General features: G+C 39.7%; 1 protein-coding gene and 1 long non-coding RNA gene across 4 annotated transcripts in view; one reads left to right on the top strand and one right to left on the bottom strand.

Annotated features, from left to right (window-relative positions):
- LOC116734651 (uncharacterized) overlaps positions 1-26,897 on the top strand; it is a 27,668-nt gene extending 771 nt beyond the window's left edge. The window contains exon 4 of the long non-coding RNA XR_004342249.1: positions 26,841-26,897. This is a non-coding gene — a long non-coding RNA (uncharacterized LOC116734651). The remainder of the gene's footprint in view (positions 1-26,840) is intronic.
- The window catches only part of phip (PHIP subunit of CUL4-Ring ligase complex), a 40,149-nt gene continuing 13,301 nt past the window's right edge, over positions 114-26,961 (bottom strand). The window contains exons 11-41 of one of the 3 annotated variants that reach the window (XM_032586158.1): positions 26,861-26,961; positions 26,653-26,693; positions 26,103-26,201; positions 23,340-23,496; positions 21,589-21,723; positions 18,881-19,009; positions 18,584-18,809; positions 18,000-18,152; positions 17,041-17,224; positions 16,849-16,951; positions 16,630-16,767; positions 15,721-15,818; positions 14,696-14,903; positions 14,444-14,554; positions 14,228-14,335; positions 12,196-12,320; positions 11,938-12,020; positions 11,708-11,819; positions 10,748-10,809; positions 10,396-10,551; positions 9,730-9,850; positions 9,516-9,641; positions 9,351-9,426; positions 8,626-8,685; positions 6,452-6,604; positions 6,185-6,337; positions 5,898-6,079; positions 5,553-5,788; positions 5,203-5,346; positions 4,778-5,082; positions 114-4,744 (exon numbers count right to left, since the gene is read on the bottom strand). In XM_032586158.1, the coding sequence (XP_032442049.1) occupies positions 4,373-4,744; positions 4,778-5,082; positions 5,203-5,346; positions 5,553-5,788; positions 5,898-6,079; positions 6,185-6,337; positions 6,452-6,604; positions 8,626-8,685; positions 9,351-9,426; positions 9,516-9,641; positions 9,730-9,850; positions 10,396-10,551; positions 10,748-10,809; positions 11,708-11,819; positions 11,938-12,020; positions 12,196-12,320; positions 14,228-14,335; positions 14,444-14,554; positions 14,696-14,903; positions 15,721-15,818; positions 16,630-16,767; positions 16,849-16,951; positions 17,041-17,224; positions 18,000-18,152; positions 18,584-18,809; positions 18,881-19,009; positions 21,589-21,723; positions 23,340-23,496; positions 26,103-26,201; positions 26,653-26,693; positions 26,861-26,961 (4,457 nt within the window). In that variant the 3' untranslated portion in view covers positions 114-4,372. Of the gene's footprint in view, positions 5,083-5,202; positions 5,347-5,552; positions 5,789-5,897; positions 6,080-6,184; positions 6,338-6,451; positions 6,605-8,625; positions 8,686-9,350; positions 9,427-9,515; positions 9,642-9,729; positions 9,851-10,395; positions 10,552-10,747; positions 10,810-11,707; positions 11,820-11,937; positions 12,021-12,195; positions 12,321-14,227; positions 14,336-14,443; positions 14,555-14,695; positions 14,904-15,720; positions 15,819-16,629; positions 16,768-16,848; positions 16,952-17,040; positions 17,225-17,999; positions 18,153-18,583; positions 18,810-18,880; positions 19,010-21,588; positions 21,724-23,339; positions 23,497-26,102; positions 26,202-26,652; positions 26,694-26,860 lie in introns of all 3 variants that reach the window. The other 2 variants (XM_032586156.1, XM_032586157.1) reach the window with 2 other exon arrangements.

Here is a 26,961-nt window from a genome sequence, read left to right as displayed (position 1 = left end):
TGTTTTATTTTGAAATCAAGGTCTCACAATCTGGAGGAAGATCTTTCTAATTCCCGAATTAATTAAGACACAAATCACATTTTTTTTATGCCACAAATAAAAAGTAAGCTGAATATGGAAACACAACTGTTTATTTACTTAAAATATTGGTATGAACTAACAGGACAGTAGTACTCCCCTACACATACATTCTAGCTTTATGCCTTTTATTTATTTCTTTTTTTGCATCACTTCCTTTAAATATAAAAAGTATCCAAACTAACAAAGACAGCTTCATCAATAATTTCACATAAAAGACCCCCCGCCCCGCCCCCCCATCCCTCTTCTCGCTTTTATCTCCGACAGCTCCACAAAACCTAAAAACTTTTTTAAACATCTCAAAACACTTCCTGGTGGCTCGCGTGCACCCACTGCACTCACACACTCACACAGACTGATGCTTCAGGCAGGCGCCACAAGCAGCATGACTCTGCCACACATCTACAGAGGCTCACGCTGAATAAATCCATGTTCTCATGAAAACACAAACGCACAAGTGCAGCTCTGAACTGCCGAACCGGGGATTTAAAACGACAGACATATTTTAAGGGGACTGGTGTGAACGCAAGCCCCTCATCTCAAAGTGAAGAATCCCGGGTCAGTAGATTAGTTCATCTGTGCATTCAGACAGAGATTTATTGGTACCCCAGGTAAAGATGGATGAAACGCCTAAAATAAGCTTTTATTGCAGGTATATAATCTCACACAAAACAATTTAAAATGTACATTCAATTAGTAGGAAAACAATCCCAATAGAAGTGATTATTAAGAAAACCAGTGATGGTATATTATTTGTTCCCTACATCTGATAATGGCAATCAAGAGTGAACCAGGAAAAAAAAAAAAAAAGTTTGTCCAACCATCACAAACATAAAGATTTAAAACTCGCTATTATACTACAATTGGGTTTGAACCAAAGGTCGAGTATGTGGGAACTACAGGAGGGGCTGTTATGCTGTGGGCCTTATTCTTGTGCAAAACCAGGACATTTGAAATAAAAATCTGAAGGCGTGTCCCAGTAAACTTTAAAAGAAAAAAGGAGCCATGTTTGAGCTGGCAACATTTTGCCAGCTCAACACTGAAGTGATTCACAAAGCATAGAATCATTACTTCATTGAACATTTCAGCCCATAGGACTAAATCCGATAGAAAACTAGCAGCTAAATGTGTGAGATTATACAACTGCAATAATAGATGTATTTATTACTAAGGTTTTTACACATCTTTCCCAGTGGTAGCAACAGATTTTTATAAGTCTATCTACTGGACTACTATACATTTGAATTGAAAATAATATTAAAACTTTATGTGCGCATAAAGTAGATATAAAGTGATGTTATTTTTAATTTTTTAAAGCCACGAATAAACACTTAAAGCCAACTAAATCCTGCACTCAAAATAAATACTTTCATGGGGTAAAGATTTAAACCTCAATCGGAAAACAGATTTTGTCTGTTGAGAAAGACAGTCGCTAGTTTTTGGCCCTTTCAGATTTAAAATAAACTTTTATACGGACATTATAAAAACAAATAAGAAGAAAAACAACAAAACCCTCAAATGTGTGGCAGAGCATAAAGCATCATTCTATCTCCATGGATCGATCCATTGATTTATCCTCTTGTATGGCAGGGAGACAGACCGAAGACACGTAACACACATCATATATAAATGAACATCCACAGTGAAGACAATAAAAGTTAGTTAGAAAACACATTCAAAAGCCATGTTCTAAAACTTCAGTGCCCACAGACAGAATTTGGCATTGACAAACCTATTATTTTTTTTTTTTTTTAACAAACAATGACAAACGGGATATATGTTCAGTAATACGTGAGCTATGAGATGAACCAGGTGTGTGTTGACGCTAGCATCCAGTCGGTCCCACAACACGTGATGAAACTCGCAGATTTTGGCGTTCTGTGCTGGAGGAGAAACAAAATACCGGGAACGGATGCATCTTTATAAACTCGGTACCCATTACGTGTGGCAAAAAGAGAGTCCAAAGTTACAGTGGTTCCCCCCCCCCCATAAACTCAAAGTCCAGTTCTGAGAACACAGAAATGAGCAGAAACAAGAAGTCCAAATGTAAAATGATAAAACAAGGCCCCATAAGGAAGGAAAAAAACAACAACAGAGGACTCAATATGCCAGAATAGCAAAGGCACACCATCCGAAACGTGAAGCTGTTTTTCCAGAAAAATGCAGTTCGATCCGGTTTCCCTCCACTCCCCGCTGCTTTGCTTTCCAAATTACGAGAAAGTTGCAAGAACCTACGAGACAGATTTGCATGTGAAAAGTGAATGCTGTCACCATAGAAGCATCTCAACATTCTTTCAAACTTGTTTTAGGAACGTGGTAGATGCATCTGAGAGCTAGTGACCAGTCTCTGTACCGTAGGGTCGGTTACATCGACGGGTTAATTCTTCTCTGCAGCTCTGAAGTAATTTCTTTGAGCAGTTCCGCAACCATCGAACTGTATGCCACTGTTTGTAAGCTCCAGGTAAAGCCTGCACTCGGTTGTGTTCAAAACCAACACACACACACGCACACACACATGCACTGACACAGCGTTGCCGGTCAGATGTTTACATCCACTCACGATTGGCATGAATGACGAGGTGTTGAACTATTTCTACAACTAAACACAAGAGCCGGTGCACAAGTTGAAATCTATTGTAGATTTTGAAAATTACACGTTTGGGGTTAAATATGTATCGTTCAGCTCCACTTATATTTAGTGAAATTCCCCTTTTTCAGTTGCTAAGAAACCAACTGTACAGTAAGGCTAAAAATTAGTCTATCTTTTGAGAGACGGCCGTCTCATTTCCTGTTGGAAACAACTAACCCTTCTTGGTTACATAAGATGATTTTACATCTAAACCTGTCAGGCGTATGAATATTTTAGAGCTTAGCAGTAGCTGTTAATTTCAGGTTAAGTTGAAGTGTTCACTATAAGTACGACTGGCAGCGAAACAGACCCTCGGTATAACACTGCTGCGACCGAGCTTAACGGTGAGAACAGAGTTCTCAAGTTTAAAATGTTTCTTTTTAATCAGTCACAGTTTGGCTGAGACGAGTGAACCTTGAGCCGTGTTGAAGGTTCCAATGGAGCAATGATCCCAAACACATCAGGAATTGTTTTTTAGTTGATAAATCACGCTAAAATTAATATTCTGTACTGTCCCCGACGAATACCCTGTCAAAGTTTCATGGGAGGAAACCAAACTACAAATTCTATGAAAAAGTCTGGCCAAACGATCCGCTAAAATTATGCCAGAAACTTTTCCCAACCGCTAATTAGGCTGTATGTAAATATTTGAGCCTGTATGTATGACTTTAAACCTGTGTGGATTAGAAAAAAACCCATAAAAAAAATCTAAAATTGCTCCAAATTCTTGTTTTTAAAATTAATTCAAGCTGCATCTTAGTTCACCTACGACATAAGGTGCCTCAAATTAAGATGACATTAACGCCAATGATGACTGAATGCAAACGTAGGACCGGAACTGTACTTGCAAAATGCAAGTTTGTAGACAAACAGGCACATGTAGAGACATAGCGCACATGCACACCCACACACCTTACGTGTAAAAGGCACAAGGTATTGCTAATGCAGAGGACGCATTCAGAAATGATATACAAGCGCATCAATGACCCCTTTCACTCATGCATCATATTTTTCCGCCTCACAGTAAAACCAGCTTTCAGGAAGAAGACTGTTCCTCTCTCTAATTAACATGCAGAAAAGAACGAAAACACATTAACAGTACACAAAATGTACAGATGTACAGTACCGACAAAGGTACGCCATTTGGTATTTTAGCACAAACAGACACGCTCAGCTCAGCCAATGTGTAAGACTTCCAAATCAGAGGGACGATCATATGAAATTTTAGAAAGAGCAATGAAAAGGTTATATAAAAAACAGAAAGGATGAAGTTAGGGGGAGAATATGTGGTCTTAGGCCAGTTGTTGGCGTAGGTCAGACCGATTCACTTTTCGTCCTGAACTGTGTTTAAGGTCCGGCAGAGGAGAAGTTCGTCGGACGAAGTGAGAAACACCGTCTTCACAGGGAGAGATTCTGTGTGCTCCTGTGGGATCCAACATGGATCAATAGAATAGGAGGTGTGGGAACATATGAACATGCAGTGCTAAAGTGCTTAGTGGGCAGAGAGGAAGGTGGGGTCAATGACGAGAAGGGTAACAGGTAACGGCACAGTTTGCTCTCCGTAGCGTCAGCCAACTGAGCCTCCGTTTGGTCTAAAGCATCCGATCCGAAAATCCCGCCGGGATCTCTCGGCCCTCTGAGCACTCGAGCTTGTGCAAATGTTCTTTACCAGCCTATGAGATTGGCTTTGGCCTTTTCTGTCAGTTTGCGGACGCGCCCCTTTGAGGACGTCCCAAAGGTGATCGACGAGTCCTCAAACAGCAACTGCCTCTGTTCCTCCTCTGAGTCCTCTTCCATGTACCAGGCGGACCGCCTTCCTTGGTTACGTGTGCGCATCGACCCTATCGTCCCCTCTCCAGCCTCGCCCTTTGGAGACTCTTTCCGACCCGATCGCTCGGAGGAAGTCTGCGGATGAGGCGTGGCCTCCTCATTGGTTCTCCTGCTGCTCCTTCTCAGCGGCGAGGGCTCAGGCGACTCGGCTGGAGAAGTCGATTCCTTCGTTTTTACTATCCGCGGTCGGCCTCGTCGCCTAGGTGTCGCCGCCGCGCCGGAGTCTGACGGTGCTGACGTTTCCGGGGCAGACGACATGCCGCCTTCGTCCCCTGTGGAGTGGTCCAGCTCGTCATCCGGAGTGGGGCTCCGGCGACTCCCACTCTTTCTCAACTCGTCCTGTTCCTGCTTGCTCTTTTTGCCTTTCTTCTTGCCAGGCGGTCGACCTCGGGGTCTTGAGGGGCTGGCTGGAGTCGGAACTTCTGGAGGACTCACCGGTGAGTCCATTCTGGACCTTCGCCCCCTTCTTCCCACGCCTAAGGTCATGTGACCGCTGTGTCCGTTCAGATGGGCCGTACTTTGAGTCGAGGGGCTGGAAGGAGAACCTTAAAAGGAAAAAGATGGACAAAAAGAGAAGACACAAGTAGAGACGATTTATCATTTGCTCTGCAGGTTCAGTCTTAAACCAAAGCTATGTAATTTCGTTTGATGTTGGAAACACCAACCGAGAGTGTGTCGCACGGGCGTCCTAAGTTTCCGACGAGTGCTTCCACCGCTACTGTCTGCCGCTGGAGGGGGCGTGACCTTTTCAGGAACTGGTGGCGTTGAAGCTCGGACAGAATTATGAGCCCGCAGTGAGCGAGAAGATTCTGACAATAGACAAGAGATACAGCAATTTGGCAAATTACTAAATGGGTCACTGCCATTTTGTGACCATATAAAACAGCTTAGGGTTTTAATTGTTACACCTTTATATTTTCTCACCAAGAATCTGAAGACATTGACTAGGCCAGTCTAAGACAAGATCAGACTTTGATCTTAACTACTCTGTCATGAGTATTCGATTTAATCTCACCTCCTGTGCTCGGTGTGCTGTTAGTGATATTACTCGATGAAGGAGGTGATGAGTGTGCAAAGTGGCGTGCGGAACTACGCGTCCGTCCCGGAGCTGGGGTATCCGCTTTACCGTTGACCAGCTGTGGAGTCTGTTTTAGAGGGACATGCTGTCTGAGGGAAGGTAGACGGGATGGAGCTGGCGATGGCTCCTTCTTGGCGGTCACCCTGGATGATACGCGTCTTTTCCTCTCTGGGCTACAAGCAGGCAGAGAGAAAAGAGAGGGATTAGTCTTTAGCTTCAGGTTTGATTAGTAACGATAAAAAACAAATAGTAGTGCTTTACTTCTTTTCTTTTTTTTTTTACCTGGATGCATTGCTGCTTGTGGGTGATTCGCTCCTCCTTCTCTTTGTTGTGTGCCGTGTCTGTCTGTCTGTCCCTCGTCTGGTCAATTTATCTGTCATGCCGTGGATTGCTTTGTAATCACAAAGGATGGGGCTGATATGCTCCTCAAACAGCGCAGAAAGCCGAAGACTCATGCTGTATATCTGCAAACACAAGGCACAACTGAAAATCAATAACAAAAAAAGAAGGAGCTGACTGTAGAAAGATCTGTCTGGGTTTGGAAGTGTCGTTTTGCAAATGAGTCTCACCCGGGACTTTTTACTGGGTGTGTACGCTTTGGAATTGCTGAAAATGAGTCTGACATCCTTGGAAAGCTCAATGGGAGATGGATAATTTCCTTCAGTCAGCTTTTTTAGAACTGTGCCAAAGTCCATCGGAGAGTCGACTATTTGCAGGTAGTCCTACAGATGCAGATAGGAGTAGAAAAGGAAGAGAGAAAGAACAAAGACGATTAATAATATCAGCTACAGAATTGAAGCAGCACATGGCATCATAGGGTTTTGAATCATTCGTACCGGGTACTCCTGTAGGTCCACGGGTTCTCTAAAGGGCTCAGAGTCTTCACACTGAAAGATAAGGTCCAGCAGCTCCTTGCAGCGTCCTTTCCAAGCATGAGGATCGTAAGAACGAGGACGGTTCCGTAGCTGGCGCTGCATGGGCTGACGGCCCTTCACAGTAAATCCAAAGTTAATGGCACACACTGCAGTGGCTTACAGAAAGCTCTCTCTTTTACTATATCTCTTCTGAAATGCATGAAAGTGACCACTGTGTTTTATTTTCACTCACGAGCAGCCGACACCGATAAATGGTAACGCTAGAAAATTTCTGAAGAAATTTAAACGGGGCCTGCCAAAGTGTGCCTGCCGGTTGGAACCCAACTTTCTGATGCTAAAAATTAGCATCAATGCTAAAGTAAGCTGCAATGTACTCAATAGCATGTGGAGAGTCACAAGCATGTTGAGTAACATGGACCTACACCATTCAGTATGTTAAAATTAGTGTAGAAGCTAAAATTAGCCAAAATGCTAATGTTAGCCTAAATGCTTCCAGTGGCATGTAGGGTATCACTAGCATGTTGTCTTATAATGACTTCCTCCATTCAGTGTGCTAAACATGGTTATTAAATAAAACAATAGCTAAAACGCTTAACTTAGGGGAAAGGGTACTGCTAATGTGGGCAGTAGCTACAGCTAAAGTACTGTAATGTTCAAAAGTCTAACAAAAAAGGACATTGGTTTTAAATACTGTATACAAATGATTAAACACGCAACTTTATTTACGTCCAGTGCCGTTACTATTACAAAGGACGAGTACAAAAAGGAGGCTCATCTGAGGTCTTTAAAATGGCAGAGCAGTACTGACAAGAGGCTACTGCTAATGTTTGTGCCAATGTTAATGTCTTCTGAAAATGTTAGCATCAGATTAACAACAAATATTGTTATTGTTAAAAAAAAACAATTTCTTCTGCTCTTTTGAAATGCTACTTATCTTATACTACTTAACAAGAATCGTGCAGTTTGCGAATCTTTCAGAAAAGTGAAATTTATTTATTTTTGTCATTGGTGGTAAATATATTATAAAACAGACGTTCAACACAAAACTAAAAATGTCATTTATACTTCGTGGCAGTTCGTTACCAGAAAAAAATGCTCATCTCTTCACACCAAATTAATTATCGTTTATAAAACATAAGCTCTTTTGAAATACTGCTTGTCTGCTTAGACACAAGAAATTTACAGTTATCAAATTTTGCTAAAGTAAAAGTTTATTTCGTGGCACTTGGTAACCAGAAAACGCGCTCATCTCTTAGCAACAGATTAACAACAAATATTGTTATTGTTCAAAAAACAAGATTTTTTTCTGCTCTTATGAAATACTACGTATCTTATACTAAAGTATTGTGCAGTTGGTGAATTTTGCATAAAAGTGAAAATGTTTTTTTTTTTGTCATTGGTGGTAAATATATTATAAAACTAGACATTCAACACAGAAGTAAAAATCAGATTTATACTTTGTGGCAGTTCGTTACCAGAAAAAAACGCCCATCTCTTTACACCAAATTAATTATTGTTTATAAAACATAAGCTCTTTTGAAATACTGCTTATCTGCTCAGACAAGAAATTTACTGTTGGCATCTTTTGCTAAAGTAAAAATCAGATGTTTATTTTGTGGCACTTGGTTACCTGAAAATGCACTCATCTCTTAGCAACAGAAAGACAACAAATATTGTTATTGTTAAAAAAAAACATAAGATTTTTTCTGCTCTTTTGAAATACCACTTAACAAGAATAGTGCAGTTGGTGGCGCTCTGCCTTCTCTGTAGGAACTCAGTGTTTCGCCATCTCTGTAGTTGTCTACATCTCTGCCCTCCTCAGTGTTCTGTTGCTATGGTAACTAATCCTCTGAAAACTGTCATGTATGAGTGAGACACAGAGGGGGAGACAAAATTCTGTGTTTTGATTTGAATTTGGCTCGTTTTTTTTCACTAGTTACATCGCCATGGTTACTCGAAATGCCAACAGAAGTAATCGCTCGCATGCCGCATGTTTTGATATTTGTACTGTGGGGTTGGACCCAGCAGTACGAGCTGCGTTGAAAGGAGGAGGCAGTTATTTTGAGGTGTAGAGTAATAGCTGCCTTCCATGCATTGCTATGGCAGGCCCCAATAATGGCAATTAGTCATGTTACCTTATGGTTTCGGGTTGATGTTCCTGGAGCATTATTATCCTCATCATCCTCCTCCTCATCCTACACAAGAAGAAAATGACAAGGGGGCCATAATAAATGATCCCACAGCCAGCTGCAGCTATATTTCAAGCAAGATATTTGTTTTTTAAATGGAAATAACTGTAATTTACTAAAGCAAGCAATAGAGAAGCAACAGTCAAAACTAAATATATAGAAAAATTACTAACGACGTAAAGTAGTATAGTGTGACAAATGTATAGCACAGTATCCTTTTCCATACTATAGTAGCATAGCATGGCACAGCATACCAATGTGTAGTATTGTATATTATAGTACTTTATGTTATACAGTACTATAATTTACAATGTAGTATGGCAATGTATAATACTATACTGTATAACATGATATTATACAGTGTAGTATGGCATGTATATACATTGCATAGGAATGTATACATTGTACAGCAATGTATTCACAGTATAAGATGGTTGTATTGTAGTACAGTATAGAATAGCATAGCCATGCCATACTATACTATGCTAGTAGCATAGTACTAGTGCTGTAATATCATATACATTGCTACACATTGTATAGAAATGTATAGTATATTATGGTACAGTATAATATAGATCTAGCATAGTATAGTACAGTATAGCATAGAATAGGAATGTATAGTATATTACAGTGTAGTATACTACAGTATGGCACAGTGTAGGTAAACACACCTCATCTTCAGAGTCAGAGAAGGTGGCCTTCTTCATGGTTTTGTACAGAGGCTTGAGATCTGTGAGACTTTGGTCCCTGCAGATCAAAGACAGAAACAGAAAGCAAATCAGCAACTAATGACTGGACAGGTTAAGAATTTCAGTGACAATGCAAGCTCAACATACTTAATGAACGCCAGCATGAGGTCAGAGACGAACTTGGCGGTCGTGACGATGAACGATCCCGGCTCGTTGAACGTCTGGGCGTTGTGCTCTATATAACGAACCTCCCACATTAAAGAGGAAAGGCGCCTGTAATAATAACAATAATGGGTTGTTTTTTTTACAGACTTGCTCTCATTCCTACACACTGCTTGCGGCACAGCCTCAGGTGAGTTACCTGTAGAAGCGATTCACCAGCCTTTCACGTATGGTGCTGAGATCGGTGACGTAGGCCACGACCGTGCAGTAGGACGGGTACGCCTGTAGATCTACCGGGAAGGCAAACGGTGCCGCCACGTCTGAAAGAGGCCCATATGTTTGACAGTAGACAGAGAAATAATGAAAAGCGGTTAGTGCTGGTGTGTTTTAAGCTGTAAGAAGCTCTAAAAATAGAAAGAGTGGAAGAAACAACAACCTTTGATTATTAACAAAATGCAGGAAGTAAAAGTGTACGTTTAGTCAGAATACATATTGCTTTAACCAAAATATAAAAGTCAGGGTTTTTTTTCGAAGCCGTTTTCCTAATTTGCATTTATCAGATGAGATAAGCTCTGGTCAAACCTGGGAGGCAGAAAACCAGTGGAATAAATAAGAGATAGCTGCGACAGAGTGTGCTGGCTTCCACCAGGGGGAGCCCTCGGACTAGATTTCCTTTACAGTTTATGTTTGGTATAACATTACAACAGTTAACTGTAATAAAAGCCAGCTCTTTGGTGTTTTATCTTAATATTCAACCAGCCTATTCCTGTGTTGATGAGCTCAGAATGGTGACTCAAAGCTGCTGGAAATGAGTCTGTGGCTCAATTTTACTTTCGCATAAAGAGAACTGCTGGTGACATCATACCGAGCATGCAGAGTTGGTCGATGGCTTTGATGATGCGTTCGCACTCCTCGGCCCGCGTGCGGCAGCCCCATTCACCGTCCTGCGGGACGTACAGCAGATCTTTCTGCTCGTCTTCTGTCAGAGGGACGCTCGTGCCCAGCTCGTCGGGAAACGTGGCTACAGCATGAGCAAGGGGCGAAACAGAAGGGAAAGTTTTCAAAATGATAAATGAAAGGGTTGTCTAGAGTTAACATCCCAAATTTACGATCTTTGCTGCATGTCTTGTCCCTTTGCTATTCTGTTTGACAACTGTGAATAAAAGGTAGGTGCCACAAAGTCTGAGAAAAATGTATTAAAAGTATGAGACGCGTACCGTCGTCAGGGATGGGTTCCATGTCCCACGGGCTCATCTTCTCTGTGTCACCGTTATCCCAGCTGCATGGAAAACATCAGGGATCAGTCCTCTGTACCCTCACTTTCTATTCCTATTGATTTCATTTGTATTTCTGCTGACATGTATTATTGCTTCTTTTTTTTTTTCCAACTAAGTGACGACAGCGCATTGGAAAAGCGTTCTCTCCTTAGAGAGTTCATCTTTCTGAGCTTTACTTTCACGCTTATATACCTCAGGTCTTCAAATATCAATATCTGGCCAAGAGTAAAAAGAGAAGTTTTTAAATTATGATTTCTTTAATTAGAAAAAAAAACTGTGGGGAAACGTAACTCCTCTAAATTTAATAAATACATATCAGTCAGATTTAGGTGTAGGCTTCTTTTTTTCTTTTATCAGTCAGAGATGGATTTGCTGATGTGTTTTCAGGTTACTGTCTTGTGCCTAAGCGAAATACACCATCTTGTGTTTAGACAACAAAAAAGTTGTCTTTTTTGACCCTTTTAGCGCTATCTGAGTTTGTTTTTTTTTAGATAAACTACTAACATATAAGTTCCGCCGACTGTCAATCCTCATCTCTGAATCTAAAAACAGATCCTTTTGGACCTCCCACTCTTTCCTTTTCATCTTCAGTTCTCTCTATTTCTTAGAAACATATTTCATTTTGTTCTCTGGCTTCACTACGTGCGTACAATGTTTTTTAAACCTGATGGTCAGATAAAGATCCCTTGGCTTTTTTCAGAATTTACTACAACAAAACCACAAACTTTTGAGGGAAGTTTATATGACAGTTCTGCAGTAACAGATCGCTACATTTAGCACAAAAATATGTACCTTTTTTGGTTTATGATAGATTCACAATATGCAATGCACTTGGTTATGCACTTTTATGGTTGTGCCCATTTAACTGCAACCCAACTGTGAAGTGAACAGGGGCTTTACCAGACGTTGTAGCACTGGAACAAGCTGTCGGGATACTGGAGCTGGTAGGGCTCCTGACTCTCAATGGTCCCGAACCACCAGGCGTCGTCGATCACTGACCGAAACCTGTCGCCTGAGCAAGCGACACACAAGAAGTGTTTTAGAGGCTTCTACCACTTAAAAGTCACACTTCATGAGCCACATCCTGCAGGGAGTACTTCTATGTACAGTGAAGAGTGAATTTATCTGACCTATAGTCCACTGCCTCCTCCTAGCGTTGTCGAACTGTTGCCGCAACACCAGGAAGTCAATGACGTCAGGCATGTCATGGTACCTGCAGACGAGGTGTCAGTTAAAAATCAGAGAAAAGATGCTACAGGACCAATCTAACAAAAACATCCAAAGATATAACCCACTTAAACACAAACACTCTATCAATTCAACTTAAAAAGCTGAAAAATGGCCAAATTCCCAGCATTTCTAGGTATTTGCTTAAGTCAAACTCTTACTTCATGGAGAAGGAGCCTCCTGTCAGCTTCCCTGTGTCAGGGTCCAGAAAGGCCAGCTTCAGGCAGCAGAGTGTGGGCAGACCCACCTCATATTTGATGCCAACTATCTTCATCAATTCCTGCTCCTGAAACGCAAATGAACGCAAATCGTCTCAAAACGGATCAATTGGCTAACCTTGAAATGCAATTATTTTAGATACAGTTCAGGAGTGTGTTTATATTTTTCCCCCAACATTTTCTTTCTATGGGTGCTCTGGTTGCAGTTCTCTGGCTGATCACCGATCTTTAAGAAGCTTGAAGTGAAAAAAATAAATATAAAGATGGTACTTCGGTTATCTGAACCAGCAATTTTTAGTCAGAAACCCATTTGGGGAAACAAATCAACTTGTCTGGAGCCGTGGAATTGTCTTTAGGAATTAAACCAAGGATGATTGTAAAACTTATTTAGGCTTAGATTTTCCAAAACCGCACTTAGAAATAAATAAAAGCAATTTCTTTGCTGATAAAAAGAGAGAGAGAAACAGAAAAAGATGATTCGGATTTTATCAGATACCAATTTTTATGCCTGAAAAGTCGCTAAATATTGCAGCAGAGCAAGTTGATAACAGTGCGGTGACTGTTGTTGCATACAGAAATGACCAGGTGGAAGGGTCAACACCCTCTCTACCTTTGCAGACATAGATAAAATCGGTGGATAAGATCAGTTTCTCATGCAAGTATTGGCCGACTTCCATTATCCCAAAATTAACCAAATCTGGGCCGATTCATCGATGCACTCCAAACCTTTTCATTTTTCCGCTGCATTTCACGCCTTATGATCAGAAAATTCCCAAACAACACACTGGAACCCTAACACAAGAAAGTCTGCTATCCATGGACAAAATGGAACTGTTTCCGCTCTGTTATGTCAAAAGGGACTTAACACACTGCAGAAAATAAAATCAAGAGTTACAGTGAAGTCGGACGGCTCTCTTCACGCTCCCAGATGTATTTTCTACACAAGGACGGCACCTTTTCAGCATTTCTTTTAAGCACAGACTATTTTTAGGAGAGAGAAAAATGACTTCCTATGTGAAAGTGAACCCGGACGCGCCGTTTCTCAGACTAAGACGTATCGCTACAAGGTTCAGAGGTAGCAGAAAAAAGAGTAACTAATTGCAGACAGCAATGAGACGGTAACCAATGATGAAATGATTGTAGCAGGTAATGAATTTTCAGAAACTGCTGTGTCTTTGTCCCAATCCCTTAAAGACGATTTTATTTTTGCTATTCCCTCTGGAGCCGCTTGTTAGACCCCATTGAAGCCGCCGCTGACAGGACTCCCATCAAACAGAGGTTATTACTGGATGTCAGTGTTAAAATCACAAATGGTTCAAATTTAAGATCAATCAAAGACTGCTAAATTATTTGCCACTCACAATGCGTTCAGGCGTCGCTGTCATTTATTTAGTGATAATTGTGATTTAATGTAGCAGAAGCGGCTTTAGGAGGACATTAAGATGTTTTTACTACTGTGAATACTGTAGATGGACGGAAACCCCAAAAAATCGAGTCAGTGAACGCACCATATGTGCACCAGTCTTTTCAGCAACAGGAAAGTGTTTCAAAATATACAAAGGTTGCAAGAAGCTGTTTGAAAAACATGCAAAAAATTAAAAGTTTTTCTACTTGGTTTGCTGTTCACTCAGGCGGCAACAACAGAAAGACTTTGAGCGAATAACAGGAAGGCTGAACAAAATCAGGGCAAGTTTAAAGTTTTCCATCTTGGTCTGTTATGAAACATGCCAGGTTATGAAATGTCTGGGACTCTTCTGGCAAAATCAAAGTTAAGGTAAGGGTTACATTCAGAAAGGGAATAAACTGCAGTTTACAGTAACTAAAAGCAGCAGCAACTTCGAATGTTTTTTCTTGTAATTTATTAGTACAACCCTACAACTGACACAACCATATGTCAATTCAGCTCATATTATAAATAATACATCCAGGGGATGAATACTTTTTTTTATAGTAATTGAATTAGCCGGTTTCTTACCCGCAGCTCCATCTTGTGCCAGGGCTGTTTCTTAGGGTGGATGCTGAAAATCTTTTTTTGTTTGGCCATTTCGACGTAAGCTTCATGACCCTGCTGGAAGTAGTACACCTGCAGGCGAGCGCGAAAATGCAACAGGTTACGTTTCGCGTGCGCTTAGCGTCGCAGCCTCGACGAGCGCCTGGATTCGCTGGAGAATTTCCAGGAAGCGTTGCGTACCTCGTCTCCCATCTGAGGAATGTAAGGACATCTGCGGGGAACCGTGTCTGTGATCCAGGCGGAGGGAAGCCATTCCTCCAAGGTCAGCCCTTGCTCCTGAAATTCATTCCTCTGAAAGTCACACACCGGGATAGATGTACAAAAATGTTCTAAATAAATGTCTCTAAGATGTAGTGCTGAAGCCCCTAAAACTAAAATCGCACTTTAACGGGGTTAAAAACACAAAATCCAGTGAGTGAGAGTCTAACAGACCTTCCTCTTCTCCTTTGGTTTCTTCTTCTTTGGTAATGCACCGTCTTTGTCTGCTTTCTCTTTCTTCTTCTCCTTCTTCCCCTCCCTTTTCTTGTCGCTGTCCTCCTCGGAGCCGCTGTTTTTCTTCTTCACTTTCACGCTCTTCTTGGGCGGCTCCAGGTTGATGCCAGCGTCTGCCGTCCAGTCAGAGTAATCGCTGGAGTAATCGCTGCAACAGAGCAACAACAACAACAAAGAAAAACAAACATTAAAAAAATGATAAAGAAAATTGTTTTATGAAAATGCTGTTTATGCAAGACAAAATGTAACAGAGCCTGGCAAAAAATGTTCAGAACTTTTGTCAAGATACAACAAACTTTTAAATAAATTAGAAAATAAGCCTCGACGAGTGACGTTTGTCAGCTTAAAAGTAACTTTTTATTAAATTTTCCTTTAGCTGTGAGCAGAAAATCATCATAATTAACAGATATTGGCATTTTTAAGCATCAATTTGTGTAATTAATCTGTATATTGAGACAAAGTTTATTAAATAAATGGGTTTTCAATAATATTCTGATTTTTTGAAAGGGTCTGTGCATGCCTCTCTCTTAATGTTTATTTGTAAAAGTTATAACTTAATAAAATGTTGTTGTACTTCCTGTCAGTTACACACAATCACTATATAGTGAAAAGGAAATCCACTGATCCTGAATTAAAGCTATGCTGCCTTCACTGTACCCTGAGATTCTGAATTACAAACCCTTAACGTTGCTTTAATAACAGATATTGTCATGCTTGGATTATTTTCTTCATTCATCTTTGAAGATAAACTCTGAATTTTATTTTGCAACAGAAGCATTATTTGCTCTTTCTCCCCAATCCAGACGTTGGAAATTCTGAATTTCTGTTTCCCAATGAATGTAAATTTATTGTAACCTTCTGTTAAATAAAAAAAAAAAAAGTAAATCAAAATAAATATATGTAAATAAGATTTTCCTTTAAATGCAAAATTTCTGGTTGTGTGTATTCAATAATGAATTATTTACCTGGAGCTGCTGTGCTCGTCTGGCCACGGCTCCTTCTCTTCTTCGTTCTTTTCATCCTCTGAGGAATATCCGTTAATTTGCCGAACCTCCACCTCTGCCTGAAAACACACATTATTTTAGCGTAAAACACACTTGTAAACAAAACTACATATTACCAGGGTTCACACACTTTTTCCCACAGTAAAATTGAAGCACTTTTCAGGGTAAGATTTCAAAATTTGGACACAAAAAGAACAATAGAAATCAACTTAAAAAGACAGTTTACAATTATATAACATTTATTATTATTAATAATGTCTTTTGAAAGTATTCCACATTCTACCGAAGGGATAAGGTGAAGTAAAATATAAAAAAACTTAAATCCCCCAATTTCAACAACATTTAATGTATAAAATATAAGTCAACTTTTACTTCAATTACACAGATCAATAATTCATTGAGCCATTAGGAATAATAAATATCCATTACATTGAAACAATGCGACCAAATCTGCTGAAATTAAATGCTAAAAGAAAACATACAAAGAAAGTTACAAAGAAAATTTATAAAAAGTGTTCTTTCTAAGTTTTCAGGCATTTTTAATAATTTAAACTAATCAAAAACAAAAAAAAGTTTGGTCTGAAATTACTTCATACAGTCAGAAAAAATGTCTTTCTATAGGCATATGAAAATATCTGGTTTCAAATGTAAATGACGTTTTCCAAATTTAGGTTTTGCACGTTGAATTGCACTTTATCACAACACTGTGCAGTTTGAATACCAAGCACTTTTAAGGAGTTTATAGAGAAATCAAGCAATTGAAATTCAAGCATTTCAAACACCCTGGCGAACACTGTATTATGTCAACATATAACAATAATAATAAAAGTGAAAAATGTAAAAATCAATCCATACGAGCGTTACATGTACCTCTGAGGTGCTGTCGTCGTCGTCAGCAGCCTCTGCGCTCTGCCGACTCGTCTCCTCCATGGCGGCACGAGTGTGGTAGCCGTGGTTACCCTGACTCTTCCTCCCCTCGTCTACCGCGCACTCTGACGTCGGGTGAACCTTCGCAACAGATAACGAAGGGGAAAGTTTACTTGATGCGTTGCAGGATGCAGAAAAAAAACATTTGGTTAACTCCCGCACCCTGCTCTCCTTGGGGAGCGAGTGGATCGTGCGTCTCCTCCTTTCCGACTGATAAATATTGATCTCCTCGTCGCCTTTAGCCTCGCGCCACGTCACTTGTTTCCTGCGCACGTACACAAACCAAGGTGTTCTTGAGAGGAAAGTCTTGTAGAAAGCTCGACTGCATGGATGGGGATCTTTTAAAAGTTTTACCTGACGGAGGCGTCCTCCAGCTCAGGGACCAGCACCCGGCGGCTCCAGGCCACCAGGTCGCCCTCCGTGGCCATCTGGCTGCGGGGGGCGTTGCTGTGCATCTGGCGGACGCCCTCGATCTGGCCGCTGCGCCGGAGACCGACGTTGGGAGGGGAGTGGACCTCAGTGGGAGAACCGACGGAACCTAAAGGGAAACGGTGTCAAAAATGGTTTTATTTACAACCACAGCATCCAAAAGACTTGCTGGATTTAATGAGGGTGCAGTTACAGTGGATACATTTACATTTAGTCACATTTGTACTTTTAAGGGATTTTATGCGATAGATCAAAACAAAGTGAATCGGAGGATAAATGAGTTTGAGCTCTATTAAAAAATATATTAATAATAAAAGGGTGGCACGCTTCTGTATTCAGCTGTGCACATATTTTGGTCTCCACCAGCTTCCTGCCTATTTTCCCTCCAAAACAGATTAAATAAATAGCTGGGCGACGTGGCTTAAAAATCAAATCTCAGACTTTTTCATACCAAATTCAATTTCCAATTTTTAAATGTAATTTTTCTTACTTTTTTCTCTTGAATCAATCAATGAGTCAAGTCTATTTGTGCAGCACAGTTCAAAATGCTTTACATCATAAAAACCCCAAAATAAAAAGTGATAAAAACAACATATCACCAATTTGATAAGCAGTAGCAAACATTTCATTTGATCAAGTACAAATGACAGAATATATCTAAAAAAAAAAAACAGAAGAAGGTTTTTATTTCAATAACTCCTTTTTGTAGTTGACCTGAATTCAAAGTCGAAATAAATAGAAGCTGTAAAATAAACAAGATGGTAGTTCTTGGGTGGGCTCACAACACTATGGAAACCCAAGAAAGTGCAGAAATTGTTTTTTAGATTTTCTAAAAGTGAAATCTTCAAAAGCAGAAGCATGGATGAAATGGAAATCATTCCTACCTCTGCTGGCCCTGGTGTTCGCTCCAGACCCTCCGGCGGCAGAGGTGTCGTTGGCTCCCATCCTTTGGTCCTGCTCTTGCTGCAGCCTCTGGATCATGGTGTCCAGCGGACTGGGCCCGTCCACCGCCTGCTCGCTCACCACTTGGTTCAGGCCTGACAGGAAGTGAGAAATCAAGTCCACAGAGAAAAAGCCAGCGGCAGGAAAAACATACTTTTTTGTAGGAAATATAGCAACAAAGCCTCACTGGCAGAATTTTAGCCAAGACCTTAAAGTGGCATTACATTAAAATAGATTTCCATGTCATTGACTACTGATTACTGCCAAGATTTGAAAAAAATATATAATTAAATCTGATTTTAATTCCAGTACCGCCTTTTTTTTTTTTAAAGTCTTTCATTATGTGCATTTGAGAAATCCAAACATTAATATTATGCTAACATGTAAAGTCTTCATCTTGAGAAAGGCATTTCTGATTAGGTGCCTGATGAGCAGATTGAGGCAGAGGAGAACGACTCGTGTTTGTTCCTTCAGGCAGGCGTTTAAAAAAAATAAAAACAAATGGAGACGATCTGAGCCGACGTACCGGAGGAAGTGACCCCCATCTGAGGGATGAGCTGCTCATCCCGGCAGCCCTCCCGGCCCGGCACCAGCCGCTGGTACCTGGGCGGGTGGGGGTTCCCGTCCACGTCCACCAGGAAGGGCGGGGGCATCAGGTGCGGCGCCTGCTGGGTCTGCTCGTCCAGGACGTAGTTGTTGGCGTCCCGGATCAGAGGCCGGTAATCGGTGTGGAAAAACATCTGGTCGGCAATCTGAAGGCAGTTGTGTTGAATATTAACGATTGCAAACAACATTCTGGTTATGAATGTCAAAGACGGCGCACCTTGTCATATTTGCCGCTGGAGCCAAAGCCGAAGATGAGCAGGTGACCGTGGGAGTCGGTGGCGGCGAAGTGCTGCCCGTCAGGACTACATTTACAGTCAAACAATGCTCCGTGTCCCTGGCCTTCAATCTGCAGAAGAAGAGCGAGACGAGGAAGAAGGCGGACGTTTGTGGGTTTTCCAAACCTTGAAATCACCTAAGCATTTTCAGGGATTTAAAGCTCCCATACGAACCATGCGGCTGACAGACAAGGCAACACATTGACAACAGAAAAAAGGCATTTTCTGCACAGCAACAATTTAATGAACAACCTTCTATGTTTCCCAGTGAGTCATGTCACTACTCCACATGTGGGAATGCTGTGGTTTTACTGTCTGCCCTTCCTGCCAGTAACTTCCCAACATGTCTGCTGGCCAGAACCAACCCCCAAAACCTGAAGCGTCAACAGAAAAATTGAAAGAGCAAAACAGCAGCTAGGCTTTTGCTTTAATTTTTGGGATTCACTCAACCCCACTGGAGCACTACAGAGAGACAAATTTGTGCTCAGGTCTTAACTTCCTGGCTTTAATGTTGCCATGCAGTTTTTTCCTTATGATGTAACCTATTTTACAAAGTGCACCAGTCCCTCCTGCAGCAAAACAGCACCACAACACGATGCTACCACCTCTGTGCTTCACAGTTTGGATGGCAAAATGCTGTGAATTAAACTTGTAGAGGCCAATAGAGCCAAACATTTGCACTGTGTCCAAATGCTGAAAGGAATTTTAGCATGTATAAACTTTTGAATTTAAAGAAAGAAAGAAAAAACCTCTCTCCTTCATTTTTGTGGTTTTTAGCGAGTTATTCCCATAGTATCGAAGAACCTAAAACAGGGTTTCTGCGGGTTTCACCGGGTCAAATTTAAGACTTTTTAAAACAATTACGAATGGAATTTAAGACGAAACTTTGTCCAGCAAACTTGTGATTAATTTGCGCCCGGTGTATGTTAGTAGTGAGACAAAGAATAAGTTGCAGAAAAGTTCAGCGAGAAAAGAAAAATCCATAGAATATAGGCGACTAAGCAGTCGAGACAAAATTCAAGACCTGTAATGTATTTAAGGCCAACTTACTTTTTTTAAATGACTTTAAGACATTTTAAGGCCTTCATTTTAGGTACATGACAACAGACTTAAATTTATGTTTTTTAAGGATGCATGGACATTCTGTAAAACAGAAAACTTAACCCTGATGTACTATATCTATTTCCAACTGTGCATCAGAGTTTAAGACTGTGACACGACAAAATGTGGACACATTCAGACTATTAACCCTCCTGTTATGTAGCAAGTCAAATTGACCCGTTTAAAAGTTTAAAGAAATTTTAAAAATAGTTGGAAGTGTTTTTTTTTTACTTTTTCTATTTGTCTTAATAGGTGCACTCTACATATAAATAAATTTTTTTTTTATTTTAAACATTTGCAACCCCCCCACCCTGCGTCTACTTTTTACATAGATACTGTTCGGGTCAATATGACCCAGCAGTCAAAAAATGTCCAATTCTATACGTTTCCTTGCAGCTATGAACCATATTTCACCACACACACACAAACACAACACATGCACACACACAAGCCCATCCTCTCAGCATTCTCTTCCTTCACTAGGAAACTGCGAGAAAGCATGTGTTCATACAACTTTTGACGGGAACATTTTCTGTTCCCGTGGACAAACTCCACCCACACTGAGTGGACACTCAGCAGAAGTGGAGAAAAACATAAATACTCTCTGCTTGACTCATTTGTCTTGATTTTAATCAGCGGGTCAATTTGACCCAGAACAGTATGTGTGTCTCAAGTTCAATTATAAAGATCACCCATTGAAAAAAAAATCCAAAATGTAAGATAAATTTTTCAAGGAAATTACTGTTTTTTTGTTTGTAGGTTTTTTCAGTGGACATAAAAACAAATGTAAATTCCATTTTTTATGTCCAAATGAATAAATGAGCAGGTTGTCGTCACTGATCCTTAATTTGTTAGAAATAATTAAACATCATTGCACAAATATTGAGTGAAATGGTTAGTATTGGAGTTAATAATCAGATACAAAAATGTTTTGGAGGAATTTTTTGGTTTCTGACACTATTGCATGATTAAACACTCCCTGGGTCAAATTGACCCACGAACATTTTTGCTGTACACTAGAAACGAACATAATAGGAGGGTTAAGGCGTTTGCATTAATACTGTTAATGCAAACATTGGCTGCCAAACACTATTAATTTAACAGTGTAGTTCTCTTCCCATCATCCACCTGCTACTCATCTTAATACAGACCCAGGAGCAGAATTTAGTCAAAGTTAGTGAACTTTACTTGCAGTAATGATCTAACTGAAATCCGAGCTTTGTCTCAATCACACACTCTCGTTGCAGTTCAGCACCAAAACTGAGACCAAGACTTTTTGGCCAACTGATCAGCTTCCTTAGTGACTCATGTTCTGAGACTGTGATTAGGACTGTCATCGGTTCCCATAGAGACGAATACAAAAGGATGCAACTGTAATAATAAATACATTGGAAGAGTTAGGACAATGGCACATTTCGCAGAGGGAAACATAACAAGATGATAGAAAATTACACCGAGGTGATTTAAGGTGGTAGATATCAGGATCTTCGCTCGACTTGTTGCAGAACAACACAGATTAGCAAACGAGTGAGAAAAACGAGAGACCCACCATGTTGAAATAAGAGCGGATCTTGACTCCTCTCGCCAGATCCCAAACGATGCAGTTCCCGTCGTGCCCGGCCGAGAAAAGGATCCTCGGATCAAACGGATGAGGCTCGAGGACAAACACCTCATCTTCATGACCCTGCCAAAAAAAAAAAAAGAAAAAACAGCAACAGCTCCATTAAGGCACACCTGAGGGATATAAACGCATGCAAAACGCTGGCTATAAAGATAATTATAGGGAGAAGTAAAATCCAAGATTTTAGCTTGTTGCCATAAAACTAAAAGCAGTTTAACTGGAATCTAAAGCACACAGATTAGAGTTTTGTTTTTATATGGACTATTGTTAGTCAGTGTCCAACGGGCCACATCCATCAAATGCCATCTGGGAGGCTGTTGTCACCAACAATAAAAATAACAAGACGGGGAGGTCTATGGCAGGCGGTGTTGTGAAATCATGAGCTGGGGAACAAAGTAGGCCCTGGAGGTTTCACCGGCATCGGTAAAATGATTGCCGTGTTGAGCTACTACAGCCTATTAACAGCACGAAAGAACAAAAACAAATCTCTTTTAATTCTAATGTTTTCACATTAAAGAGAAAACTGAATAAAAAAGGTGCAACGCTTCAAATCAGCTGCAAAGGACGGTGATTATTTGGGATTATTTCTTCTTCATTTTTATAATATTCTCAGAATTTATGTATGAAATATTAACCTTCCACGAACTTTAATAGCCAGATCTTATCTTTGAAAATAACATTGATGAAATTGGCTTCCGGTTTTCGTAGTGAGTGTCTGGGAGGTACCTCTGTAACTCAGTCAGGTCACCTTTATTTCATTACGTAAAACGTATCCAACGCTGCAGTGATCTTGAGAAATGCGGATTTGATTTGATTTTTTCAGTTTGCATTCAGCGCTCTCTTTATTTTGCAAGTTATGCAATTATTTTTACATGATTCAGGTTAACCCAGCTTTAGAGTCCCAGATCCAGTTTAACCTTAATTTAAAGTGGCTTAGACACATACCAGGTAGTAAATTAACCACTTTTTCAGTTTCTGACTGAATCTGCAGTCTGCAAGTCAAAAACAAAAATACTGATGGATGTAACGTTAGAAATTCATGGACATATTGTATATTTTTCTTCTCTAACTGCTTAATATGCTATTATTTTTCCCATGTTGTAAATTTGTCCTAATTGTAAAGTTTCTTACTCTTAATTTGACCTTTTTTCCAGAAAGTATTCACAGTGTGTCTCTTTTCTTCACCTACTTGAATGTGTTTTCTTGGTTTTGTGTCTTTAATAAACTAGCAAAGAGTTTAAAAAAGAAAAGTTCCATAATTGGATATTTGTGTGTAGAATATTCTATTCTATTCTAAAATCAAGGACAAAGTATGTCAAATTTAAAAATCCCTGCTCAAAACTTCACATATATTAACAATTATTTGACTTTTGTCCTTTAGAAAGGAAGATAGGAAAATGTATGGATTTAAAAAAAATGACTTTTTCAACACCCAACTTCCACGAAAAATGATAAAAACTAATTTTGTACTTTTCCAGCATTTTAAAAGACTGAGGAGTCAAACTTAAAGTCTTCTGTCTAACAGTTAGAGATTTATGGTGGCGGAAAGCCGTAGAGACAATTGGGCCAACAATTTGAAAACGACGTGAGCGTCTGATGAAGTTAAGCAGAAACTGACTACTTGATGTTAAATACACATTGAATTAGTTTCAGAGTTTAAACGTTCAGATGCCTCTTACCATCAGGACATGGACCAGATTCCCGGTGGTGGAGTTCCACACCTTCAGCGTCAGATTATTGGCGGCGGTGATCACAGTGCTGTCATGGCGATCCCACGCCACCATGGTAACCTTAAGCTTAGTGACCTTGTCTTCCAGTGGAGGAGGGTTGTATTTCCTGATGGGAAGATTTAAAAAAAAAAAATGCAATAAGACTAACAGCAGGATTTTTTAATAACTTAATTTGTCTTATTTTTTCCACTCTTTTATGCAAAAAAAAAAGAAATTAAGCAATAAAGCTGACAGCAAATAGTTCTTATGTATAAGTTATCCATTTGCCCCATTTTTATTTAAGTTCGATTTCTTTCCATTTTAGGATAAATGCCATTTTTTCGATCAGAAATATTTGCGGCTGCAGGATTTTAAATTTTTACACAAAAAGCGCAAAATTGCAAAAAAATAACTTCATATGAAGACAAACACCAAAACTAAACTTAAATGTTTTACTTAATCAGCTGATCAGTGATATACACCTTTAAATTTAGTCAATTTGTAAATCAATATCTTTAAGGAAAAGTTAGATTCACTCAAAACTAAAACCGTACCTTGTTTTATGGAATCTTTTGAAAAACTGAAGAAATTTACAATTTCAGCGAACACATCTAAAATACTAGAGAGACAAACCAAGAAATCGTCCTTTCTGATCAGCAAAGAAATAAATAAACCATAAGGTAAGTGCCACAGTGTTATGCTAACCACAGCACTCTTCGGCGTGGAAGGTAATACTGCAAGAAGGAGACTAAAAGTTAGCTACTTTTAGTGTGGTGTTTAAAAGAAAGGGTCAGGGAAACAGATGTAAAAAGAAAACAAACTATTTAAAACAAAAGATGTGGGATTTGAAAGTGCTGGCAGCCTTTTAGAAATCTCAGAGAGAAGATCTATGTTCCCTAAGGACTCCACACAGAGGCTGCTGGTTGCACTTAATGACAGCAACACCCTAATTGCTTTAAAAAAAAAAAGATCCATGACAGTTTAAAATGGCATCTCTGAACCGTTTAGTCCTTTAAAAAAGTGTTTCAAACACTTCTTTTTTAAAAAAAAACAATAAAATAAAAAGAAAGGTCTGACAGATATTTTGTATTTCACTGATGAAAATAAACTACATGCATATTGAAGAACATTTTTCATTTTACATTTTTCTTGCTAGAACCAAAGCAATTTTACCTTATGAGTAGTAATTTAAAGTCTGGCCTTGTACTTCTTGGAAGGAGCTTGTGGCCTTGAACGTATCAGTAAATGTCTCGGGGTCTTTTTCTTCCAATTCTCTCAGCAACCTCAAGTTCAACCTCCGTTGTTGCTCATCAATTGTTCAGAAGAAACGGCTGTCGCTATTTATGAACCCAATATTCAAATTCAACCATCCAGGCCTGCTTTCTCCAGCAGGCCTGGAGTCGCAGCAGTGAGTACTGATTGGTGAATCCCTGAAGGACTTAATGGCTGCCTCCCATCGAACCAGTAGAAATTCATTTTATACCAGAGTTCTGCTTAAAGACAGAAGAGGGTGTAGTTAAAACCGAGAAATCGGGTTGCAACTTGCACTGGTTGATTTTTACTTTAAGCCCTCATCAATAATTTGTCGGACAAATTGCAAGTTTTGTCCGCCCTGAGCTTTTTCGCTAATCGGAAAAAGCTTAATCTTTTTCCGATTAGCGAATGCGCTATGCCAAAACACACTCAGTTCATTTGGTATTTATTTTGTACAATTGCCCAACTTTACAGATCAAAATACAAATAAATAAATGTTACAGACATTTTAATATAACTAAAATATTCAGTATGTTGTGTTAATTTCCAGCAGAGTATATAATTGTTGCTATGTTCTTGTGAATGAAAGGTAATTAGATCATGCTCTAAATAATCTGCAATTAACGATTATTTTAGTGATCAACTATTCCATCAAGTATTCTGACAATTAATCAATTAATTGTTTAAAACAATTGCCACATCCTGCAAATTTTTCATTTAAATACTTAAGCCATTTTATACTATATCATAAATACATTAAAAAATGCAAGTAAACAAATAATAAAATAAGAAAAAAATAAATAATTCAGCAAATGGTTCATTTTGAGTCTCTACTCCAGTTAACGATTAGTCGATTATTGTCATTACAGTTGACGATTATTTCAAAAATCGTTCATCATGATTATTGCATTTAGTCATTTGAGCCCTACAATTATATAAGGTAAAAGCTATTTGAGATTTTTATGATATGCTTAAACATATCTGCGGTTCATTCAGGCTGCAAGGGAGCGAGAGAGAGCAGGACGTTTCAGTAGGTAACAATGAGGCTGAAAGGTTTCAATGTCATGGAAATCAAAAGGGTTCAGGTGAGGATTCAGAGACCTTTGGTACTATATAATACTGTCTTGCATTATAAGTCAGTCCTTTTAAAGGACTGCATCGGTCCATTTCACATTTAAACCGTAAGCATCAGATAAACAACAAAAAATGTTTCTACAAGTCATTTTTGTTTTTAGATTTCTCCTTTATAATTTCACTTCTGCCTTCCAGAGTTAATCTACACAGCATCCTGATGAATTCAAGGAAACGATCACAATGATTTCCCAGGAAATTTCTTTTTTTTTTTTTTTACTGAATTAAAAAATAAACAAGCAAGCAAAACAGGGTTTTGCTCAAGGCCCCAAAATTATTCGAAGCATTTTTGGCAGCCATGCACACACACACACACCCCCCCCCGCACGCACCCACACACACACTTACCCAGGCAGTTTGGTCTGCATATCCAGCAGAATGCTCTTCCAGCCCTGAGGCTGCAGCTGCCAGATCCGAGCCGTACCATCCCTACTGCCACTCACAAACCTACAGCACATAAATATATACGAAGCACTGAGAAGGAGGACTAGTTCAGCTCTGTATTACAAATCATTTTCCTTCATGCACAGAAATCAAATAAAACCTGAAATCTATTTTCTGTGTACCTTTGCATATTTGTACATCTTTCTCCCTGCTTAGATTGGGGCGACTCGGAGGGGTGGGAATAACAGCTGAGCGTTTTTTTGTTTGTGCGAACCCCATGCGGCCACGCTCAGCTCAACACTGAGCGCACACGGTGTGAAAGAATAACTGAGTTTGCTTGTGTGGGACACAGAGAGTGTGTAACAGCGTGCATCAGGCATTAACTAAAGGTGGCGTATTCTGCTGACACAATCAAGCCGCAGCACCCAGAGCTTCCTTTAAGAACAGCCCTTCAACAGCGCTGCATATCAAAACCTGATATTTTTACAGTGTAGCTCTGAGGCAAACAACTTACCTGTCACTGCAGTGGGAGAACTGGATGCTGTCAACTTTATCCTATGTAAAAATAATAATAAAAATAAAAGTACTGTCAGAAAGCACATTGTTTGTTTTTTTTGTTTTTTTTTTACCAAATCATAATCAATTACCCCAGTTGTTAAAAATGCTTCCACCTACAGAAAAATTTATGTTTCTCCACAACAGAATGAAGTATTCAGACTCACTGTGTGGGACTCCAGCTCAGAGATCTTCTCTGGTTGACCCGACCCAAAGTAGTACACCCTAATGATGTGATCGGTGCTTCCTGTTGCGAGGAACATCCCAC

The sequence above is a fragment of the Xiphophorus hellerii genome, chromosome 15 (genome assembly GCF_003331165.1).
Source record: "Xiphophorus hellerii strain 12219 chromosome 15, Xiphophorus_hellerii-4.1, whole genome shotgun sequence".
Lineage (NCBI taxonomy): Eukaryota > Metazoa > Chordata > Actinopteri > Cyprinodontiformes > Poeciliidae > Xiphophorus > Xiphophorus hellerii.
The sequence above is the reverse complement of the archived record's forward strand: the minus strand, read 5'-3'. Positions and strand labels throughout refer to the sequence as shown.